Raw genomic sequence first — 21,023 nt, forward strand, 5'->3', positions numbered from 1 at the left:
CCAAAAATTCCACTTATATATTAGATGGCTAACTTATGCTTAGTATGCTTAGTATGAAGTCATTAATGATGGAAATACTTATAATAATTATAATATAGCGCTGTCACATCCGATATTTAATGAGATGATATTTATATTAGTATTTTAAATAATGGGTCATGATCATAGACATAAATATACAATTCGCGTTTTTGAGAATGTACTTGTAAGTGCCTCTCTAACCATTCTTCATTCTCTTATCTTTTAATGGAATGGGTTGCCTGAGTCAGCCAGGAAAACCAAATGACTTAGCATATATTTTAAGTCACAGATCAACATGCTTGACTGGATTGACACATGAAATGCGTGGGACGTAACTATCTTATAAGTAATACCAAAAAGTTTCAAACTCATTATTGTATTGTTTATAGTTTTCAGACTACATACATGTATAAAGAAAATACAATTTGTAATCCTACGAGAACATTCATCTAGTTTTCGATGCATTATCAAACTGAATATATTTTGAAGAGAATTAGGCTTACTCCTATAATATGACAAATGGGCGTAGCCTGGAGAGGGTTCAATTCATCACTTGCCTCAGACCTCATTGTCTGAAAAGGAGACTTTACTTAATGCCCCAGTGCAAGCAACTTCAGAAAACTAGTCACCGAATTTCCTAAGCGTAGCCAAATGGGGTTTTGTGGTTATCCTCCCCCTCCTATACAAAAGCTAAAGCAAAAATATAGACCATTTTTTTACCAGTCGCTGGACTCCAATAATTAAGTGCAGTGAATAGCAGATTTGTTGTTTTTTAATATTTTTTAGCGGAAGAGTAGCAAGCTAATTGCACTGTAGATACCTCAGAATATTCATTTTTAAAGCTTAAAATAACGGAAATAATGCTGGAATCCGGGGCTTCGGCTGCGAGCTCTCCCAGACCCCCTAGCCGTTCTTGGTGGTGTGTACTGTCTTTCCACTATTAAAAAGAAGAACATATTCTAGGCAAAAAAAAAACGTCAGAAAGAATAAAAGGTTAGAATGTAATAAAGATTAATTACATCATATACATTGCTCCTTGCAGAAGGGGGTAGAAAAAAAATCCCCTCCACCGAAAAAATCCTGGCTACGCCCATGATATGACATGCCGTTCATTTGTGGGCCGGTTTATATGGTAATGCCCGGGCCGATTTTTGATACCCAGTCCGCCCCTGTATATATATATATTAAGTACATCATCTCATATCCTGATGCCGAATGTCGAAATGCAGGGAGGCCTAAAAAAGGTCAATGCCCTGAGGCCCCCCAAAAAAACTCTAGCTACGCCACTGCTCCTTGTGTGTCATTCATAAAGCCAATTTACATCTACACGTGCATTCTCAGATGACCGATTTAATCGCCCATTTACTCGCTGCGCGCGCAAAGTCAATCCGCCGTCCGTCAGGGTTTGAGAAGAGCCTGGCTGAGACCTGGTCTTGATGCATGCCATTATCTCTGAACTTTTCAACTTAGGAGACACACATGTCTGCGTATGCTGGAGGGTATGTGTGAGTGAGAGTAATTTTGAGTATGTGTGTGTGTTTGTGTGAAAGAGAGAGATTGTGTGTGTGTGTGTGTGTGTTGTATAGATGTAAGTGGAGAGACGTACTTTTTGTGCTTAAGGTATTACCCGAAATTCGCAATAAGGATTGGGGGGGGGGGGGGGGGGTTTGAGTGCTTAACAAATGGTGCTGGGTTGAAGTGGGTTAAATCTAGTCCCTGAGGGAAGATATTATTTAAACAAAACAAAACAAAATGTCGGTAAAGAACAAATGTTGTTGTTTTTAAACTTGACCGGGTTTCTCCTTAGACCATTCCACGAGACACTAAGATGGGCAACTCTGGCTGGGTGGAGGGAGAGAATAACCAAGACTCTACATGATGTTGTTTTTATATAGTTTTTAAGACTTTAATCTTATGAAACTCTGACCACAGTTGTTGGATTTAATTGCCTGAACAAAAATTGGGTTAAGTCCAATAATAAGCTATTAAAATGTAGTAAACGCGAGAACGATTTTCTTGGCTTATGGCAGAGGCGTCTCTGATTGTGGAGCACTCCTGATGCCCTTGGCTTAAATTAGTTTAGCATTTAGGTTTATGCAAGATGGTTAAGAAATAGGATTCGAACCCGAATCATCACTAAATTATTGTAGCTCATATCTGATGGCCATGTTTCCTTGCCGTTGTTTGATTTTTCTTATAATATCCTAACTCTCATTTCCAACAAAGAATGTTTGAATATTATAGACAATTCTTAGACAATGTCAACCAGTGCACAGCGGTCAAGACACTAAAGATTGAATTCTGCCTGTGTAATGGAAACCACCAGATCTTAATACATCTAGATCTAGATCCAACTATCTTCGACATTGTTAATGCGTCAGTTTAATCTTTTGTGTGACTTTATACATACAATTTTGTACCATGACATCTTAAAGAAACAGCAACTCCATAATGCGTTCGTGGTTCATTCCATTCTGACCATCAGATAAGGGATTATATACTTTGCACTAGACATTTAAAAAAAATATTCAGCAATTTTATTAACTGAAGTCTTTTTCAAATCCATTCGGACTGGACACTGGACAGTGTTTTTGGATATATTACAACTGGACGACTGGACACGGAAGTAATCGAGCAAAAATGATCAACGCTGCAATTGTGGCTTTGTCCATCGTTGGTCAAGAGGTCAGTTCCATGTTTTCTTTGTGGTCATTGTGTACGTCATTCTTGTCCTGAATCTGTCACCTCTAATCTTTAGAAATAGTTCACACGTTCACTTTAAATGCACTGCACTGCACTCTATGTTCACTAAGGGTTACAGCGGTTCTGTAGTTCTTAAAGTGCAACCACTCGCTTCTGTTTGTCTTGCTTTTGTCTAATGTTTTGTGATGTACACAAGATTATAATTGCAAGATTACATTCTGGTTAATAAATTTCTTTTTTTTTAATGCTTTTTTTTTTATTCATCCACTCTGTTAGAAGTGAAATAAAGGATATAAGTATAGACTATACGTTTGCTTTCTTCAGTCGTAGAACGACTTTGGTTCATCTCGCAGAGCACCGTGTCATGTGACTGTAGAGCCCTATTCTGGACAAATATTTCCGTCCAATGACAACTCAGGTAAAGGTTGCTTTGATGGTAGAGGAACCAGTATATATATATATAGGCTGGCTGCCGGGTCGTGCGGTATTTGGTCGCCTCGGTGGTCCAGGGATCAAACCTGCCTGCTGCCATCCCTCGTCGACGTGACAGAGGTTTGGACTACGAAGTACATTATCTTCAACTCTGAAGGAGTTAAAATTTGACATTTGGTAGACTATATAAGTAACATAAAGGTTTATGCTTGTAGACTATAGAAATAATGTTGAATTAATAGTACTTTCTAGTGTGAGGATTGCAACAACTAATTTAGCAATGGAAGCATAAACGCAGAAGTTTACAGAAATGTTTTAAAAGTGAAGATCTTTCATACAAAAATGTTGGCTAAGGGGTGTTGGAGTTGAAAATGGTATTGAAAAAGTCTCTTCTCAAATCTAAACAACATGTTTGTATATTTAATAACGTTTTTCATTTTAATAATTACGACAACAACTATACAAGAAAAAAAATTGTTTGCGTATTTACAGTCAATGTCATTAATGAACTCCCTTACTTGTGTTTTAGTTCATCAATGTCATTAATTAACTCCCTTACTTTTTGTTTTAGTTCAACAATGTCATTAATTAACTCCCTTACTTTTTGTTTTAGTTCATCAATGTCATTAATTAACTCCCCTTACTTTTTGTTTTAATTCATCAATGTCATTAATTAACTCCCCTACTTTTTGTTTTAGTTCATCAATGTCATTAATTAACTCCCCTACTTTTTGTTTTAGTTCATCAATGTCATTAATTAACTCCCTTAATTTTTGTTTTAGTTCATCAATGTCATTAATTAACTCCCCTACTTTTTGTTTTAGTTCATCAACGTCATTAATTAACTCCCCTACTTTTTGTTTTAGTTCATCAATGTCATTAATTAACTCCCCTACTTTTTGTTTTAGTTATCAGTGTCATTAATTAACTCCCCTACTTTTTGTTTTAGTTCATCAATGTCATTAATTAACTCCCCTACTTTTTGTTTTAGTTCATCAGTGTCATTAATTAACTCCCCTACTTTTGTTTTAGTTATCAGTGTCATTAATTAACTCCCCTACTTTTTGTTTTAGTTATCAGTGTCATTAATTAACTCCCCTACTTTTGTTTTAGTTATCAGTGTCATTAATTAACTCCCCTACTTTTTGTTTTAGTTATCAGTGTCATTAATTAACTCCCCTACTTTTGTTTTAGTTATCAGTGTCATTAATTAACTCCCCTACTTTTGTTTTAGTTATCAGTGTCATTAATTAACTCCCCTACTTTTGTTTTAGTTATCAGTGTCATTAATTAACTCCCCTACTTTTGTTTTAGTTATCAGTGTCATTAATTAACTCCCCTACTTTTGTTTTAGTTATCAGTGTCATTAATTAACTCCCCTACTTTTGTTTTAGTTCATCAATGTCATTAATTAACTCCCCTACTTTTGTTTTAGTTATCAGTGTCATTAATTAACTCCCCTACTTTTGTTTTAGTTATCAGTGTCATTAATTAACTCCCCTACTTTTGTTTTAGTTCATCAGTGTCATTAATTAACTCCCCTACTTTTGTTTTAGTTCATCAGTGTCATTAAATCACTCCCCTACTTTTGTTTTAGTTCATCAGTGTCATTAATTAACTCCCCTACTTTTGTTTTAGTTCATCAGTGTCATTAATTAACTCCCCTACTTTTGTTTTAGTTATCAGTGTCATTAATTAACTCCCCTACTTTTGTTTTAGTTATCAGTGTCATTAATTAACTCCCCTACTTTTGTTTTGGTTATCAGTGTCATTAATTAACTCCCCTACTTTTGTTTTAGTTCATCAATGTCATTAATTAACTCCCCTACTTTTGTTTTAGTTATCAGTGTCATTAATTAACTCCCCTACTTTTGTTTTAGTTATCAGTGTCATTAATTAACTCCCCTACTTTTGTTTTAGTTATCAGTGTCATTAATTAACTCCCCTACTTTTGTTTTGGTTATCAGTGTCATTAATTAACTCCCCTACTTTTGTTTTAGTTCATCATGTCATTAATTAACTCCCCTACTTTTGTTTTAGTTATCAGTGTCATTAATTAACTCCCCTACTTTTGTTTTAGTTATCAGTGTCATTAATTAACTCCCCTACTTTTGTTTTAGTTATCAGTGTCATTAATTAACTCCCCTACTTTTGTTTTAGTTATCAGTGTCATTAATTAACTCCCCTACTTTTGTTTTAGTTCATCAGTGTCATTAATTAACTCCCCTACTTTTGTTTTAGTTATCAGTGTCATTAATTAACTCCCTACTTTTGTTTTAGTTATCAGGGTCATTAATTAACTCCCCTACTTTTTGTTTTAGTTATCAGTGTCATTAATTAACTCCCCTACTTTTTGTTTTAGTTATCAGTGTCATTAATTAACTCCCCCTACTTTTGTTTTAGTTCATCAGTGTCATTAATTAACTCCCCTACTTTTGTTTTAGTTATCAGTGTCATTAATTAACTCCCCTACTTTTGTTTTAGTTCATCAGTGTCATTAATTAACTCCCCTACTTTTGTTTTAGTTCATCAGTGTCATTAATTAACTCCCCTACTTTTGTTTTAGTTCATCAGTGTCATTAATTAACTCCCCTACTTTTGTTTTAGTTATCAGTGTCATTAATTAACTCCCCTACTTTTGTTTTAGTTATCAGTGTCATTAATTAACTCCCCTACTTTTGTTTTGGTTATCAGTGTCATTAATTAACTCCCCTACTTTTGTTTTAGTTCATCAATGTCATTAATTAACTCCCCTACTTTTGTTTTAGTTATCAGTGTCATTAATTAACTCCCCTACTTTTTGTTTTAGTTATCAGTGTCATTAATTAACTCCCCTACTTTTGTTTTAGTTATCAGTGTCATTAATTAACTCCCCTACTTTTGTTTTAGTTATCAGTGTCATTAATTAACTCCCCTACTTTTGTTTTAGTTCATCAATGTCATTAATTAACTCCCCTACTTTTGTTTTAGTTATCAGTGTCATTAATTAACTCCCCTACTTTTGTTTTAGTTATCAGTGTCATTAATTAACTAACCTACTTTTGTTTTAGTTATCAGTGTCATTAATTAACTCCCCTACTTTTTGTTTTAGTTATTAGTGTCATTAATTAACTCCCCTACTTTTTGTTTTAGTTATCAGTGTCATTAATTAACTCTCCTACTTTTGTTTTAGTTCATCAGTGTCATTAATTAACTCCCCTACTTTTGTTTTAGTTCATCAGTGTCATTAATTAACTCCCCTACTTTTGTTTTAGTTCATCAGTGTCATTAATTAACTCCCCTACTTTTGTTTTAGTTCATCAGTGTCATTAATTAACTCCCCTACTTTTGTTTTAGTTCATCAGTGTCATTAATTAACTCCCCTACTTTTGTTTTAGTTCATCAGTGTCATTAATTAACTCCCCTACTTTTGTTTTAGTTATCAGTGTCATTAATTAACTCCCCTACTTTTGTTTTAGTTATCAGTGTCATTAATTAACTCCCCTACTTTTGTTTTGGTTATCAGTGTCATTAATTAACTCCCCTACTTTTGTTTTAGTTCATCAATGTCATTAATTAACTCCCCTACTTTTGTTTTAGTTATCAGTGTCATTAATTAACTCCCCTACTTTTGTTTTAGTTATCAGTGTCATTAATTAACTCCCCTACTTTTGTTTTAGTTATCAGTGTCATTAATTAACTCCCCTACTTTTGTTTTAGTTATCAGTGTCATTAATTAACTCCCCTACTTTTGTTTTAGTTCATCAATGTCATTAATTAACTCCCCTACTTTTGTTTTAGTTATCAGTGTCATTAATTAACTCCCCTACTTTTGTTTTAGTTATCAGTGTCATTAATTAACTCCCCTACTTTTGTTTTAGTTCATCAGTGTCATTAATTAACTCCCTTACTTTTGTTTTAGTTCATCAGTGTCATTAATTAACTCCCCTACTTTTGTTTTAGTTCATCAGTGTCATTAATTAACTCCCCTACTTTTGTTTTAGTTCATCAGTGTCATTAATTAACTCCCCTACTTTTGTTTTAGTTATCAGTGTCATTAATTAACTCCCCTACTTTTGTTTTAGTTATCAGTGTCATTAATTAACTCCCCTACTTTTGTTTTGGTTATTAGTGTCATTAATTAACTCCCCTACTTTTGTTTTAGTTCATCAATGTCATTAATTAACTCCCCTACTTTTGTTTTAGTTATCAGTGTCATTAATTAACTCCCCTACTTTTGTTTTAGTTATCAGTGTCATTAATTAACTCCCCTACTTTTGTTTTAGTTATCAATGTCATTAATTAACTCCCCTACTTTTGTTTTAGTTATCAGTGTCATTAATTAACTCCCCTACTTTTGTTTTAGTTCATCAATGTCATTAATTAACTCCCCTACTTTTGTTTTAGTTATCAGTGTCATTAATTAACTCCCCTACTTTTGTTTTAGTTCATCAGTGTCATTAATTAACTCCCCTACTTTTGTTTTAGTTCATCAGTGTCATTAATTAACTCCCCTACTTTTGTTTTAGTTCATCAGTGTCATTAATTAACTACCCTACTTTTGTTTTAGTTCATCAGTGTCATTAATTAACTCCCCTACTTTTGTTTTAGTTATCAGTGTCATTAATTAACTCCCCTACTTTTGTTTTAGTTACCAGTGTCATTAATTAACTCCCCTACTTTTGTTTTGGTTATCAGTGTCATTAATTAACTCCCCTACTTTTGTTTTAGTTCATCAATGTCATTAATTAACTCCCCTACTTTTGTTTTAGTTATCAGTGTCATTAATTAACTCCCCTACTTTTGTTTTAGTTATCAGTGTCATTAATTAACTCCCCTACTTTTGTTTTAGTTATCAGTGTCATTAATTAACTCCCCTACTTTTGTTTTAGTTATCAGTGTCATTAATTAACTCCCCTACTTTTGTTTTAGTTCATCAATGTCATTAATTAACTCCCCTACTTTTGTTTTAGTTATCAGTGTCATTAATTAACTCCCCTACTTTTTGTTTTAGTTATCAGTGTCATTAATTAACTCCCCTACTTTTATTTTAGTTCATCAGTGTCATTAATTAACTCCCCTACTTTTGTTTTAGTTATCAGTGTCATTAATTAACTCCCCTACTTTTGTTTTAGTTATCAGTGTCATTAATTAACTCCCCTACTTTTGTTTTAGTTATCAGTGTCATTAATTAACTCCCCTACTTTTGTTTTAGTTATCAGTGTCATTAATTAACTCCCCTACTTTTGTTTTAGTTATCAGTGTCATTAATTAACTCCCCTACTTTTGTTTTAGTTATCAGTGTCATTAATTAACTCCCCTACTTTTGTTTTAGTTATCAGTGTCATTAATTAACTCCCCTACTTTTGTTTTAGTTATCAGTGTCATTAATTAACTCCCCTACTTTTGTTTTAGTTATCAGTGTCATTAATTAACTCCCCTACTTTTTGTTTTAGTTATCAGTGTCATTAATTAACTCCCCTACTTTTGTTTTAGTTCATCAGTGTCATTAATTAACTCCCCTACTTTTGTTTTAGTTATCAGTGTCATTAATTAACTCCCCTACTTTTGTTTTAGTTATCAGTGTCATTAATTAACTCCCCTACTTTTGTTTTAGTTATCAGTGTCATTAATTAACTCCCCTACTTTTGTTTTAGTTATCAGTGTCATTAATTAACTCCCCTACTTTTGTTTTAGTTATCAGTGTCATTAATTAACTCCCCTACTTTTGTTTTAGTTATCAGTGTCATTAATTAACTCCCCTACTTTTGTTTTAGTTATCAGTGTCATTAATTAACTCCCCTACTTTTGTTTTAGTTATCAGTGTCATTAATTAACTCCCCTACTTTTGTTTTAGTTATCAGTGTCATTAATTAACTCCCCTACTTTTGTTTTGGTTATCAGTGTCATTAATTAACTCCCCTACTTTTGTTTTAGTTATCAGTGTCATTAATTAACTCTCCTACTTTTGTTTTAGTTATCAGTGTCATTAATTAACTCCCCTACTTTTGTTTTAGTTATCAGTGTCATTAATTAACTCCCCTCCTTTTGTTTTAGTTATCAGTGTCATTAATTAACTCCCCTACTTTTGTTTTGGTTCAACGAAACAAAAATCGACAGAAGTTAAAAAACAAAAAAACAAATTTTCCTCGGAAAAAAAGAGGTGGTGGGGATTAAGGCTTGTGGATGACACCATGACCTAACCGCAAAGGATGACACCGACCCTAGAGACGCCAATGGTGGGGTGAATGCAAAAAGTTGAATGGTTGTAGGCCTAGTTTCTAGCAACCGATCTAATAAAGTTCTTTAGTTTTTTATACACATTAAATATAGTTACAGAACAAAATTGGCATCGTTTCCAGAAAATAACGCAAAATTTCAGTAATAAATTCCTAAATGCTGCTGGCAAAATCATTGGCAAAAAACAAACCCCATTTGGGCAGTTGTTTGAGACAAACATCTATAAAAAAGCTAACAAAATCCTCGAAATAAAGAATCACCTTTGTGTCAGGATTTTGTGATTTTACCATCATAAAAGAGATACAAGACACCGATAGCAAAGACAAACAGACACAAACACTCTTTTGTTCCCCTGGCAATCAAATCATTAAATAAGAACAATCTGGTATAAACTTTGTCACATGTAAATTATGAGTGAGTCTGGTGTGAATGTACACTTTGGTTTCTTATAGTTATAATGTTTTTTGTTTGGTGTAATGCACAAATTGTAAGACAAATTTCCTTACGGATAATAAAGATTATTATTATTATTATTATTTCGAGATATATTGAAAACGACTTGACAACTACATAGAGTTAGTTTATAACGTAAACAAATAACAAAGCTGACAACTTACATCATAGTTTAAGTTCTCTCTCTCTCTCTCTCTCTCTCTCTCTCTCTCTCTCTTTCTGTCTCTATCCTTTCTCACTCTCTTCTTTCTCTTCTTTCTCTTTCATTATTTCTGTTAGACGAAATAAGAGACTACGGCTTGTGTACAAACAAAAAGCTTATTGAATTACACAATATATAAACAAGGAACTTTCTAGAAAGATTTGAGTAAATTTTTTAACTGTTCTGAACTAGGCACAAACTGTCAGACAAATTTCATTCGGGATAAAAATGAAAACCTACAATTATTACTGCAAGAATGAAAGAATGTCAGAATCGAGTTTCGTTCAATGACAAATAATTCCATTTAAAATGCATTAATCTGTGGCAAAACCAGCCGCTGACTGGTAACAGAGTAACTTTCAAGACCTCGAAGCTGTAGAAATGTTAAAGGCCTTAAAGATATACAAGGCCTCGAAGATGTACAAGGCCTCGAAGATGTAGAAATGTTCAAGGCCTCGAAGGTGTAGAAATGTTCAAGGCCTCGAAGGTGTAGAAATGTTCAAGGCTTCGAAGGTGTAGAAATGTTCAAGGCCTCGAAGGTGTAGAAATGTTCAAGGCCTCGAAGGTGTAGAAATGTTCGAGGCCTCGAAGATGTAGAAATGTTCAAGGCCATGAAGATGTAGAAATGTTCGAGGCTTCGAAGATGTAGAAATGTTCAAGGCCTCGAAGATGTAGAAATGTTCAAGGCCTCGAAGATATAGAAATGTTCAAGGCCTCGAAGATGTAGAAATGTTCAAGGCCTCGAAGATGTAGAAAATTCAAGGCGTCGAAGATGTAGAAAGTCCAAAGCCATGAAGATGTAGCATGTTCAAGGCCTTGAAGATATACAAATGTTCAGCGCCAAGAAGATTAGCTGGTTGACAGTTGCCACTTTTGTCTAATGTCAACATACAATGATTTCCCCTCTCCGAGCAAGCCCACCTTTTTGAATGTCTATAGTGACTTTGCTTTTTGTCTTTCACTGTTGTAAGAAATACATTCACCTGCGTTTCTAGTGCGTTTGTGCTTCATTCTAAGACGATGCATACTGATAAAATTCTGATCTTGCTAAGTCGGACATATAAGCCAAGCGAGGCAACTCTTTCATCACATTCACTTATCTCCCCTGGTACTTTTCACTCTGTATTTAAAAAAAGAACATCAAATCTCATTACATTTTGTTTTCTTCTTCTTTTTTGGTTTTATTTAGTGTCTGCATCGCATTCATTACCTGGCATTAACTTTAATGATTAGCACGTGGGCAGTCGAACATTTTAAGGCATTTTATTAACAAACTTTTATAGAACGTCTGCACCTCTCCCAGTGAGTCGAACAGCGAAAGTACCATTCTATATTTCGCTTTTTTTAATTTATATTTCTTGTACTCTATGAGATAGACCCTCAGGTATGACAGCTCAGCACAATAAGATTGATGGTGAGACTTTAGGCTAGTGCAAAGAGTATACAGTGGCTAGGGATTTGGGGGCCCGGGGGCTTGACCTCTTTAGGAGCCCATGCTTTTCGACATTCGTCATCAAGACTTTAAGATAATGGCGTAATATGTAATGTAAAAACAACATTCGGACACTCATTTGAAAGCCCCATCAAGTTGGGGCCGGGGAATGCTCAAATTAGGACCCCTCCCCCACACTATCTATGCCAACGACAGCATCTGTGAATGAACACTAAATTATATTTTTACAATGCCTCTTTTCAGCTTGCAAATTCTTTATGTGTTCAAAAAACAACAAAAGCAAAAACCTAGAACCTGATCTAGAAAACGGCTCTAATGATTTTCCCCAAAAAATTGACCTATTTATGTTTTGGGAAAAGAATTTATTATCCACTCTGGTTTGAGCGCTATATTTTTTTAAAAATATAATCTTAAATCAAATTTGGTCTGGAGGTCTAGACTCTACAGACAATCTATATCTTGAACATACATACGTCAGCAGGCTTTCCCGCATGTTCGACATTGATAAGTGTCAAGAACTTGACAGCAGCGTTTGCGTAGCTGGACGTCTAGAGCTGATTTCCCTTTGTCCTTGCTGACCAATGAAAAAGTATCTACTTACATCCTTAAATAGAGGGGCAAACTCAGTCCAGAGAATCGGTCCTCAAACTTATCTTATCTTTTGAATTACAGACGTTCCTTCTTAGTAGAAGAAGATTACGTCGTACGCGTATATTCACGTCTCAATCTACTGCAGTCTAGTGTGTATGTTAATTAGAGACTATATCCTCTGCTAAGTTTTTCCTGCTGTTTCAGAAAACCCACTCAGTGCTCTAATGGCACAAGGGAAGAGGAAACACTTGTAGGAATGTGTCCTAGTATATGGAATAAGATATACATTGTTATCTTTTTAGAGTTCTAATTGTTTTTATAAGGATGTGTTTTTTGTATTTGTAACTTATGGTTTAGGGTTTTATGCATAATAGCTACTTTATATTTAAAAGCTCAACTCACTCTGTCTGTATGGTAAAATTTGTGTACAAGGTATTTCTCCCATTACTTACTTTCGGATCAAGTTGAAACTTTGCACTATTATTCATTGAATTAATAAAATCAACTAATTAGTGGTAATTTATTTTGATATTGATTAAAGGGAAATAAATCTTACAGTACTGATATATATTGCTATATATAGTTTTTCCCCTTAGATAAGCTTTTTCATATTTTAAATATTGTTTTTTTTAGTTTGCTTATCTTCTGCTCCGAAGTGTTTCTAAGTTTAGTGATTTGATTCATTGTGTTATTCTAGTCACATGTTAGTCTTTGGAGTCGTCATGTTATATGGGGAAAGGTCCTTTCAATTTTGTTTTGTCTTTTCAGCCTCCATGTTATAGTATATGGTATATAGTATACGTTACATAGTATATGGTATATAGTATATGGTACATAGCATAAGGTATTTAGTATATGGTATATAGTATATAGTATGTGGTACGTAGTTTATGCCTTTGGGGAACTACACAAGATCCGTTGACAATCTTTCTCCATTCCTCTCTGTTTTTTACCTTTGATACAATCTCTTTCACTGACTGGCCCGTCCATTCTTTTATGTTGTCTTTCCATCGCTTTCTCTGTCTGTCTCTTCTTCTTTTTCCTGGTACTGTTCACTGAAGGAAGGTCTTTGCCTGCCTGAGAACCTTGTGATATGACCATAGAGTTTTAGTTTGCATTTTTCGACAGTAGCTTAGTAGGTCATCGTGGGGTCTATTTATTATTTATTATTACTTAATTTAGGCGCCATGCGCCAGCATTGAAGTTACACAAAAGAAATAGATTGGTGTTTATCAAATATGTATTTACTTGTGATAAAGTTAATTAGGAATATTTAATGACCGGAAATATATTTCTGTTCCATTATAATCGTGAACTAATAGAAAATAATATTTACAAAATACAAAGATGATACATGGGCACAGGCGCCGCACAGGTGGTGTATTCACATCACAAGAAATCTTATCCGCTGACTCTTTCTATGTATCTCTTTCTCCCTCTCTATACGTATTTCTCCACGTATATGTCTATATCCATCTGTCTCCATCTCTGTCACTCATTCCCCCATCTCTCTATCTCTTCCCTCTCTCTTCCTCTCTCTCTTTTTTTAACCTCTCTCTTTCTCTTCATCCCTCTCCCTATTTTTCTACTTTTTTTCTCTCTGTCTCTCCATTTCCCTCCCCTCTCACTCACTCCCATTTCCCCCCCTCTCTCTCTGTCTTCCTCTCCGTTAGAGGCGTAGCTAGGGGAGGGGAGGGAGGGGGAGAATTTGAAAATCTCCCGGACTCCAACTTACATAAATATGAGGGGGGGGGGCAAATGTGTTTTCTACATTAAATATTAATAAAAATGCAGGGGCCCCCTAAAAAGGTCAAGCTCCCTTCCTTGTGCCCCCAAATGATGGCAAATTCCTAGCTACGCCACTGCTCTCCCTCGCTATTTCTCTCTCTCTGAATGGAATCTGGAGCACCAGGTCCTCACAGTATGATGTGATTAGTACTTATAGGTCACAATGATCGACGTCTACTGTCACTGACCATCACGTCTTTATGAAATACGCCTATACAAACTCTGTCCCTGGTGGGCACAGGCACACACCAATGACTGGAATCGTGACCTCCGTGACAATGTCGAAGGTGCCACTTGAGTTCGCCATCGACATCTCGCTACACCACGTGACTGACTCTATCTAGGCCGAGTAAGTGGGTCATTTGGAAGACCATAGTAGCTTGCGTTGACCAAACACTTTACAGCCACGCACACAGTGGCAGTACTCTTTTTTTTTTCGCTTTAATCATTATTATCATCATCATCATCATCATCAATCCATTGGTGCTGTGGCGGTTCGCTAAACCAAATCCATCCACTGCTATTTTTAGTAGAATACCAAGAGTTAGGTCGCGGCCCATTCTTTCACGTTAGTCTAGACAGTTTGTTTTTTTAGACGCTTTCTTCGATCTCCTCATTTCACAAGCGTTCATATATCTTATCTTATATGATACAGACGTTACTTCAAAAAAAAGAAGATGATTACGTCATACGCGTCATGCATTCTATATAGAATATAGAAAGAAAGTAAGAAAGATAGATAAATAGCTAGATAGATAGATAGATAGATAGATAGATAGATAGATAGATAGATAGATAGATAGATAGATAGATAGATAGATAGATAGATAGATAGATAGATAGATAGATAGATAGATATTAGTATATATTAATATAAAACCTTAATATATGACATTGATATATATTCCTAGCACTTATCTTATCTTATAAATTACAGACGTAACTTCAAAAACGAAGATAATTACGCGTGCTAAGCATTTCATGTGTCAATCTAGTCATGCATTTTAAATCAATGACTTAAACTGTGCTAAGTCGTTGATTTTCCGGTCTGATTCAGGCAACCTATTCCATTCTCTAATGGCACTAAGGAAGAAGGAGCACGAATACGAATTTGTCCTAGCATATTGAAATAAGAAATGTGCCAGTTGAAGATTAATAAACATTAAACGACATTAATACATTAATTAATCATGAATTGATATACTAGATAGGTGTTAGTGATGATATGAAGGAAATGCATTAATTACACCTTCAATACCACTGTGGCTATTGCAAAGAGACTATATTAAATTCTATAACAGTTGCAATTGTATCTGTGACTCGCCTACCTATGTAACATATCTAGGACTACCCAGAACTGACCTAAGCTGTTGCTAAATATGGTTAAACACACAAATCATAATAATACAATAAAGGTTTAATTTTTCTTTTTAATCCGCCTGCAAATCGAAGTTATTTTACAGCTCATTTTTGTCCTGCAAACATTGACATTAGCTGACTAAATCAAGATCTTGGTGCCTCCACATTCAAAGCGTGTGCGGTTGTGTTTATAATTCATGTCCTATTGATTTATCTCCCATTGAAACACCGTCAGATTAGCACACTTTTTTTTTTTTGGCAAGGGGAAGCAACAATGAAAATTTAAAATATTGAATGCATGGTTGCCTGCCCTTTGAGAACGAACGTAACCTGAGTTCAAATTCCTAGCACGGTGAACTACTTTCACGAACTGGATGGTTGTAATTAGTGAGCTGAAACATGCTAATTAAAGCTTTTGAGATCTGAAATCTGAAAGAAAAAACTCTTTACCTCATAGAATTGATATTGTTTTTATGCTTAGGTAAACGTTTTATAAAAATCGGGATGAACGAATAAATGGACATGCCATGCGCGTTGACCTGTGATTTCATTACGCAATAAATATTGGGTGTGACCTTGAGGAGTTTAGAGCGATACACAACACGGGGTCAAAATATCATCTAAACATCACCCGAGGGACAAACCTCATTGGCTGGAGATGTGCAGCCTCCCTACTCCAGCCTCATTGTCAACTTCATAACACCAAAATGTAATGAAAATCTTTTTAAATAGCAAAAGCTCGTGTAAGGGAAAGAATCGAACAATTTCTGCCATATCTCGCAATATTACAAGATTTATATCTTTTTTTCTATATTAAAAAAACAACAAAATTAAATAATTAATTATCACTGATTAATGAACTAATTGACAATGAATAATTGTGCAAAGTTTCAACTTGATCTGAGAACGTCTAGTAGGAGAACGAACGTGTACAAGACTTGTCTCAGACTGAGTTGATATAAGCTATGTGCGTGCAGATAGTTTGAATATTACATGTACACCTGCATGCTACTACCTTCGTTTAGAACACCATTTTCTTAATCTGGGGGCTGCGACCCCATGGGGGAGAGATGCAAATAAGGTTTTCTTTTTTTTTAAGGAAATACTTTCACTGACCACAAACGTTTTTTTGTTGTTTTTTTTTAAGGGAAATGTTTTTTTTTCTTGAGACTTTGAATAAGAGATTGACCCTTTACAAAACAATTAGATCAATTAGATACTCATTATAAGACATCAGTTAGGCCATGTTCATATCTAACTTCACATTCACTTTCACCTGTCTGCTGGACAGTTGGGGCACCATACAGGATCTGTCAACCTTAATTTCTCAATTCTTCTCTGTCGTTTGCTTTTGATAGAATTTCATTCTGATATTCTTTCTTAAAATATTGATATCTGCCTTTTTACCTGCCTGTGTGGATCACTTCTGATGGAATTTAATTCTATTCTTCTGAAAGTATTGAAACCTGCCTTTTTACCTGCCTGGGTGGACCACTTCAGTGACAGATTTTGAGTTTGTGATTTCACACAAACTGTCTTTGTAACTTTGTTATAGAGAGATTAATTCACATGGTGGCCTACTAGTTAATCATTCCAGTAATTCGCGAAACACCTATACAGGTCTCTCGGAACATATTCAGTCAAATAAAATAGAAATCATGTTCAAGAAAGACTACCATAGAGTCCAACCTGCCTAAATAACCGAATAAAATACTCAGACACACTTTTTTTTTTAATTTTTAAAAAATTTTTTTAAAAATTTTTTATTTTTTTATCTTTTTTTTATTATTATTTTTTTATCTTTTTTTTTTTTTTTAATTTTTTTTTATATTTTTTTTTTTTAATTTTTTTTTTTAATTTTTTTTTTTTTTTTTTAATTTTTAAAAAATTTTTTTTTTACATTTTTTTTGAATTTTTTTTTATTTAAATTAAAAAAAAAATTTTTTTTATAATTTTTTTAATCATTTTTTTTATTATTTTTTTTTTAATTTTTAAATTTTTTTAAATTTTTATTTTTTCATTTTTCATTTTTTTTATTTTATTTTAGATAAATTTCTCGTTTCATATGCTAGGACAAATTTTTACAAATACTCCTTCTTCCCTAAAGCTGTCAGAGCATGGAATGGGCTGCCTGAGCTAGCCAGGAAAACCAGTGACTTGGCAGAATTTAAGTCAGTACTAGATTGATTAGGAACACGCGTAGGACGTAATCATATTCTTTTTTTGAAGTCACGTGTGTATTTTATAAGATAAGTTAAGATAAGATAAGATAACGATCAAGCAGGCTTTTTTATGAACTTTAGTGAACGTTCAAAACTAACGTCTTAGGTAATGCCCTAGTTTTCATTTTCGATCCTAAGACTTTTGCCTGCGAAAAGATTTTTGTTGGTTTTTATTGGAAAGTTCGTAACCTTTTTGTGGACTGTGAATTCCATTTTTTTCCCTTATATTCAAAGTTGGTTTCATTAATTGTATACATCTTATCTCTTGGGCCCTACGCATACCCATGTTATGCTTACTGTACATAAACACAACGATTTGTCTTATGCCCAGCTCTGGTATACAGGTTTATAATCCTAGGCCTACGCATCTCTTTCTGCGACTGATGCGATTCCTTTTAGGAAATACCCGGTTCTTTTACTGAAAGCACTTGAGGTGCACGAGTTTGCACTACACCACAACGGATATGAGTTTGTTGTGAAATTGTGTGTTTGTTTAAATAATTCGATAGCTGAGACTGAATATAATTGCAAATACTTATTGAGATCGCACGCTGACAAGTCAAAGAAGTTCATTGGTCATTCGTGAATCCTGAAAGAGCTCTAGCTTTCCTTTATCTTTTCATTATTATCATTGACATTCGATCTAAGCCTAGAATAGATCTAGATATAGATTCTAGTCTCTAGATTAGTCTATTTATCTAGTAAAAAGAGTTCTAAATTTAGATCTAAAATCTAAATTAATAATACACTCAGTTGCTCTACATTTTATTTACGATAAGATGGAATCCACAATCATTTCTCAGCTCTAGCCCTATACTCTAGATCTCGAGCTAGATTTCAGGCACTTGAAAATCGCTATTGAATCTAAGACAGAAATATCTACAGTCTAGATCTTACTCAGTGAGAGACGTCGCCAAGCGTGGTCAAAGAGTCAGACAATTCAACAGGTTGACGTGACTCGAATAGATCTAGATCTAGCTAGACTTTGTGCATTGACCATGTAAGCATTTTCTTGTCTTATCTTATATATTACAGACGTTACTTCAAAAAAAGAATATTTTTACGTCCTACGCATTTCATGCTTCAGTTTAGTTATGCATGTTAATCTGTGACTTATACTCTGTTAAATCATTGGTTTTCCTGGCTTATTTAGGCAACCCTTTCCATTCTTTAATGTCATTTTTTGTATGTAGATCTATGTTTGTGAAGTTGTATTAATTAAAGTCTGTATGTCTCAAAGTTATATTGGCTCACCCCCCCCCCCCCCCGGATAAAAAAAATACGCTAGCCCCACCCCCTCTTTTTAAGCCACTATGTGGTCTAAGGCAGCGCTACTACTCCCCCTGCGTGATCCAGGGTGGAGCCTCGCTCTAAGCGTTTACTTGTTGTTAGTTTTATTTGTTTTTAAGATTGAGAAATTCATTCTGGCGTCAATAACAAACTGTTTGAGAAACGCTTTTATTGACGTTTCTGAGAGAGACAATAATTTGTATGCATGCTCTGTGACCTATTTACAGTGGTTGAAATTTTCACGCGCTCGACACCAAAACAAACTGAGACATCACAAAGACGACCATAAGGCGACCTCTCCCTAGTACACCCATAAACTGGTCGTCTCGTATGCGTTTTAGACTTTCATTACGTTTTCCACGAGTTCGAACCATGACGTTTGCCATCCCCTGACTTTCCGAAGGACGTTAAGGCTTAGGACGTAATAAACGTCATTATTGAAGGAACGTCCGAAAGTTATAAGACACAACAAGAAAATTCTATTTCTGTTTTACAGTCTATGTCGCAATTTTTGTATTGCCTTTATACATATGGGCATGTTGGCTGAGTGGTAAAGGGTTTGTCTTTCGAACCAAGGGGTCTTGGATTCCAATCCCGGTGATGACTGGGATTGTGAGTTTCGAGAATGGTAGGACGCCCCTGAATCCACCCAACTCTAATGTGTACCTGATATAAGTTGTGGAAAAGTAAAGGCGGTTGATCGTTGTGCTGGTCACATGGCACCCTTGTTAACCCTGTCTCATAGAAAAAGGTGACCTTTATCTGTCCGATAGATTGCAAGGTCTGAAAGAGATACTTTAATTTTGCCTGGGCCGGTCTTATGCATAGGCAAACTAGGCAGCCGCCTAACACACCGATTGGCTAGGGCCTTGCAAAGGACTCAAAGAAAATTAGATTTTAAAAAATGCAAAACTTAGATCTATTCACAAACATAACCGAGCTCTATAGTCCTATGTCTAGTAGCCTAGCTCTAAGTCTCTACAATGGCTCAATGCTTATTCATGAATGTTTAGATCTACTTGTTAGACTACCAATGTTATGAAGACTCTTTTCGTTAATTTGAGGCTGCTGTATCAATAAGCAAATGAGAATCGTAATTGTGTTGTTGTTTTTTTCGGTTTTATATTTTTCTACTTCATTTGGGGGCCAACACATTCAATACGCCTAGGGCCTCTAATTACCATATAACCGGCCCTGCTCTTACACACATAGGGCGACAGCTACTAATTACCTCTGACCAGTTTAAACTTGCATGGCACATACGAGCCTGGATAAAAGTCTGTCGGAATTTTTTCACCCTCCGTCCTCTTCCTATTCGCGTCAATGTTCGTACAAGCAAATCACGTGAACGCAATGTCTTGGAATCGGATCGATTCTTTCTGACACATAGATCTATATATCGATACACGTACATCCCTCGACAACTGAACCTAATAGCCGGTGACACAGTTATCATCGTGCCATGGCGTCCAGCAAGCAGTGAATGGGGAGGTCAAGGGAAAAGGTCAAGGCTGGTGATTTCCACACACCCCCCCTTCCTAGTTTTGTTTTATTAATTGGTTTTATTATTTTATCTTGCATTTCTCTTTTTTGACAGTCAGAGCAGAAAGAATAAGGTCAAGGGGAATAACTCTTGTTATAGAGGAAGTTGATGTAATCGAATCTAGAGCATGCGTAAACGACGACAGAAATGAAACGCGTGCAGAGAGCGCGCCACGGTCACCGTCCTGTCGTCTGGTGGAATCGTGCGAGAGAAAGAGGACTCGAAGTTGTGTGTGTGTGTGTGTGTGGCGGGTGGGGGGGAGGGGAGGTATGACTGTGCTGGGTCGGGAAAATAGCACATATGGGGTAGCGTGACATATCTCACTGACCAGTGAATTATCTTTCTTTAACTTACCTTTCTGCTCATCTAGTCTGTCCATTGTCTTTATTCGACCTTATTCTATTTTGACCAAGCTTATATCAACTCACTCTTTCTGTCTGGTTGTTTTATATAGTTCTGTTTTTTTTTTTCATTCGATTATCTTTCTTTCAATTCTCTATTCTTGATTAATACATTAACCGTGATTAACGTATTATTTACCCTTATTTTAAATTACCTACTTTATTAATCAATTCATATATTTCTATTTGTAAACTTTAGTAGGGAAATAATTTTTTTAAAGTCATACGTGATATTGTTTTTGTTTTCTTCTATAAGTTCCCGGTGTTCCTTAAAAAACATGAAGATTAATACGTCCTAGTCTAAACTCCTGCGGGACGACTGGCAATGCTGGATTTACCTACAAGC

The 21,023-nt window shown here is 34.9% G+C and overlaps 1 protein-coding gene across 4 annotated transcripts in view; it reads left to right on the forward strand.

Annotated features, from left to right (window-relative positions):
• LOC106070206 (regulator of G-protein signaling 17-like) overlaps positions 1 to 21,023 on the forward strand; it is a 174,347-nt gene that overhangs the window by 76,889 nt on the left and 76,435 nt on the right. Inside the window, exon 1 of one of the 4 annotated variants that reach the window (XM_056029557.1) lies at positions 2,333 to 2,706. The exons of 2 other annotated variants lie outside the window; for them this stretch is intronic. In XM_056029557.1, coding sequence (XP_055885532.1) covers positions 2,662 to 2,706 — 45 coding nt within the window. In that variant the 5' untranslated portion in view covers positions 2,333 to 2,661. Of the gene's footprint in view, positions 1 to 2,332; positions 2,707 to 17,931; positions 18,444 to 21,023 lie in introns of those variants that run through there. One more of the 4 variants, XM_056029559.1, reaches the window with a different exon arrangement.

This window comes from Biomphalaria glabrata, chromosome 5 (assembly GCF_947242115.1).
Source record: "Biomphalaria glabrata chromosome 5, xgBioGlab47.1, whole genome shotgun sequence".
In the NCBI taxonomy this organism is placed as follows: domain Eukaryota; kingdom Metazoa; phylum Mollusca; class Gastropoda; family Planorbidae; genus Biomphalaria; species Biomphalaria glabrata.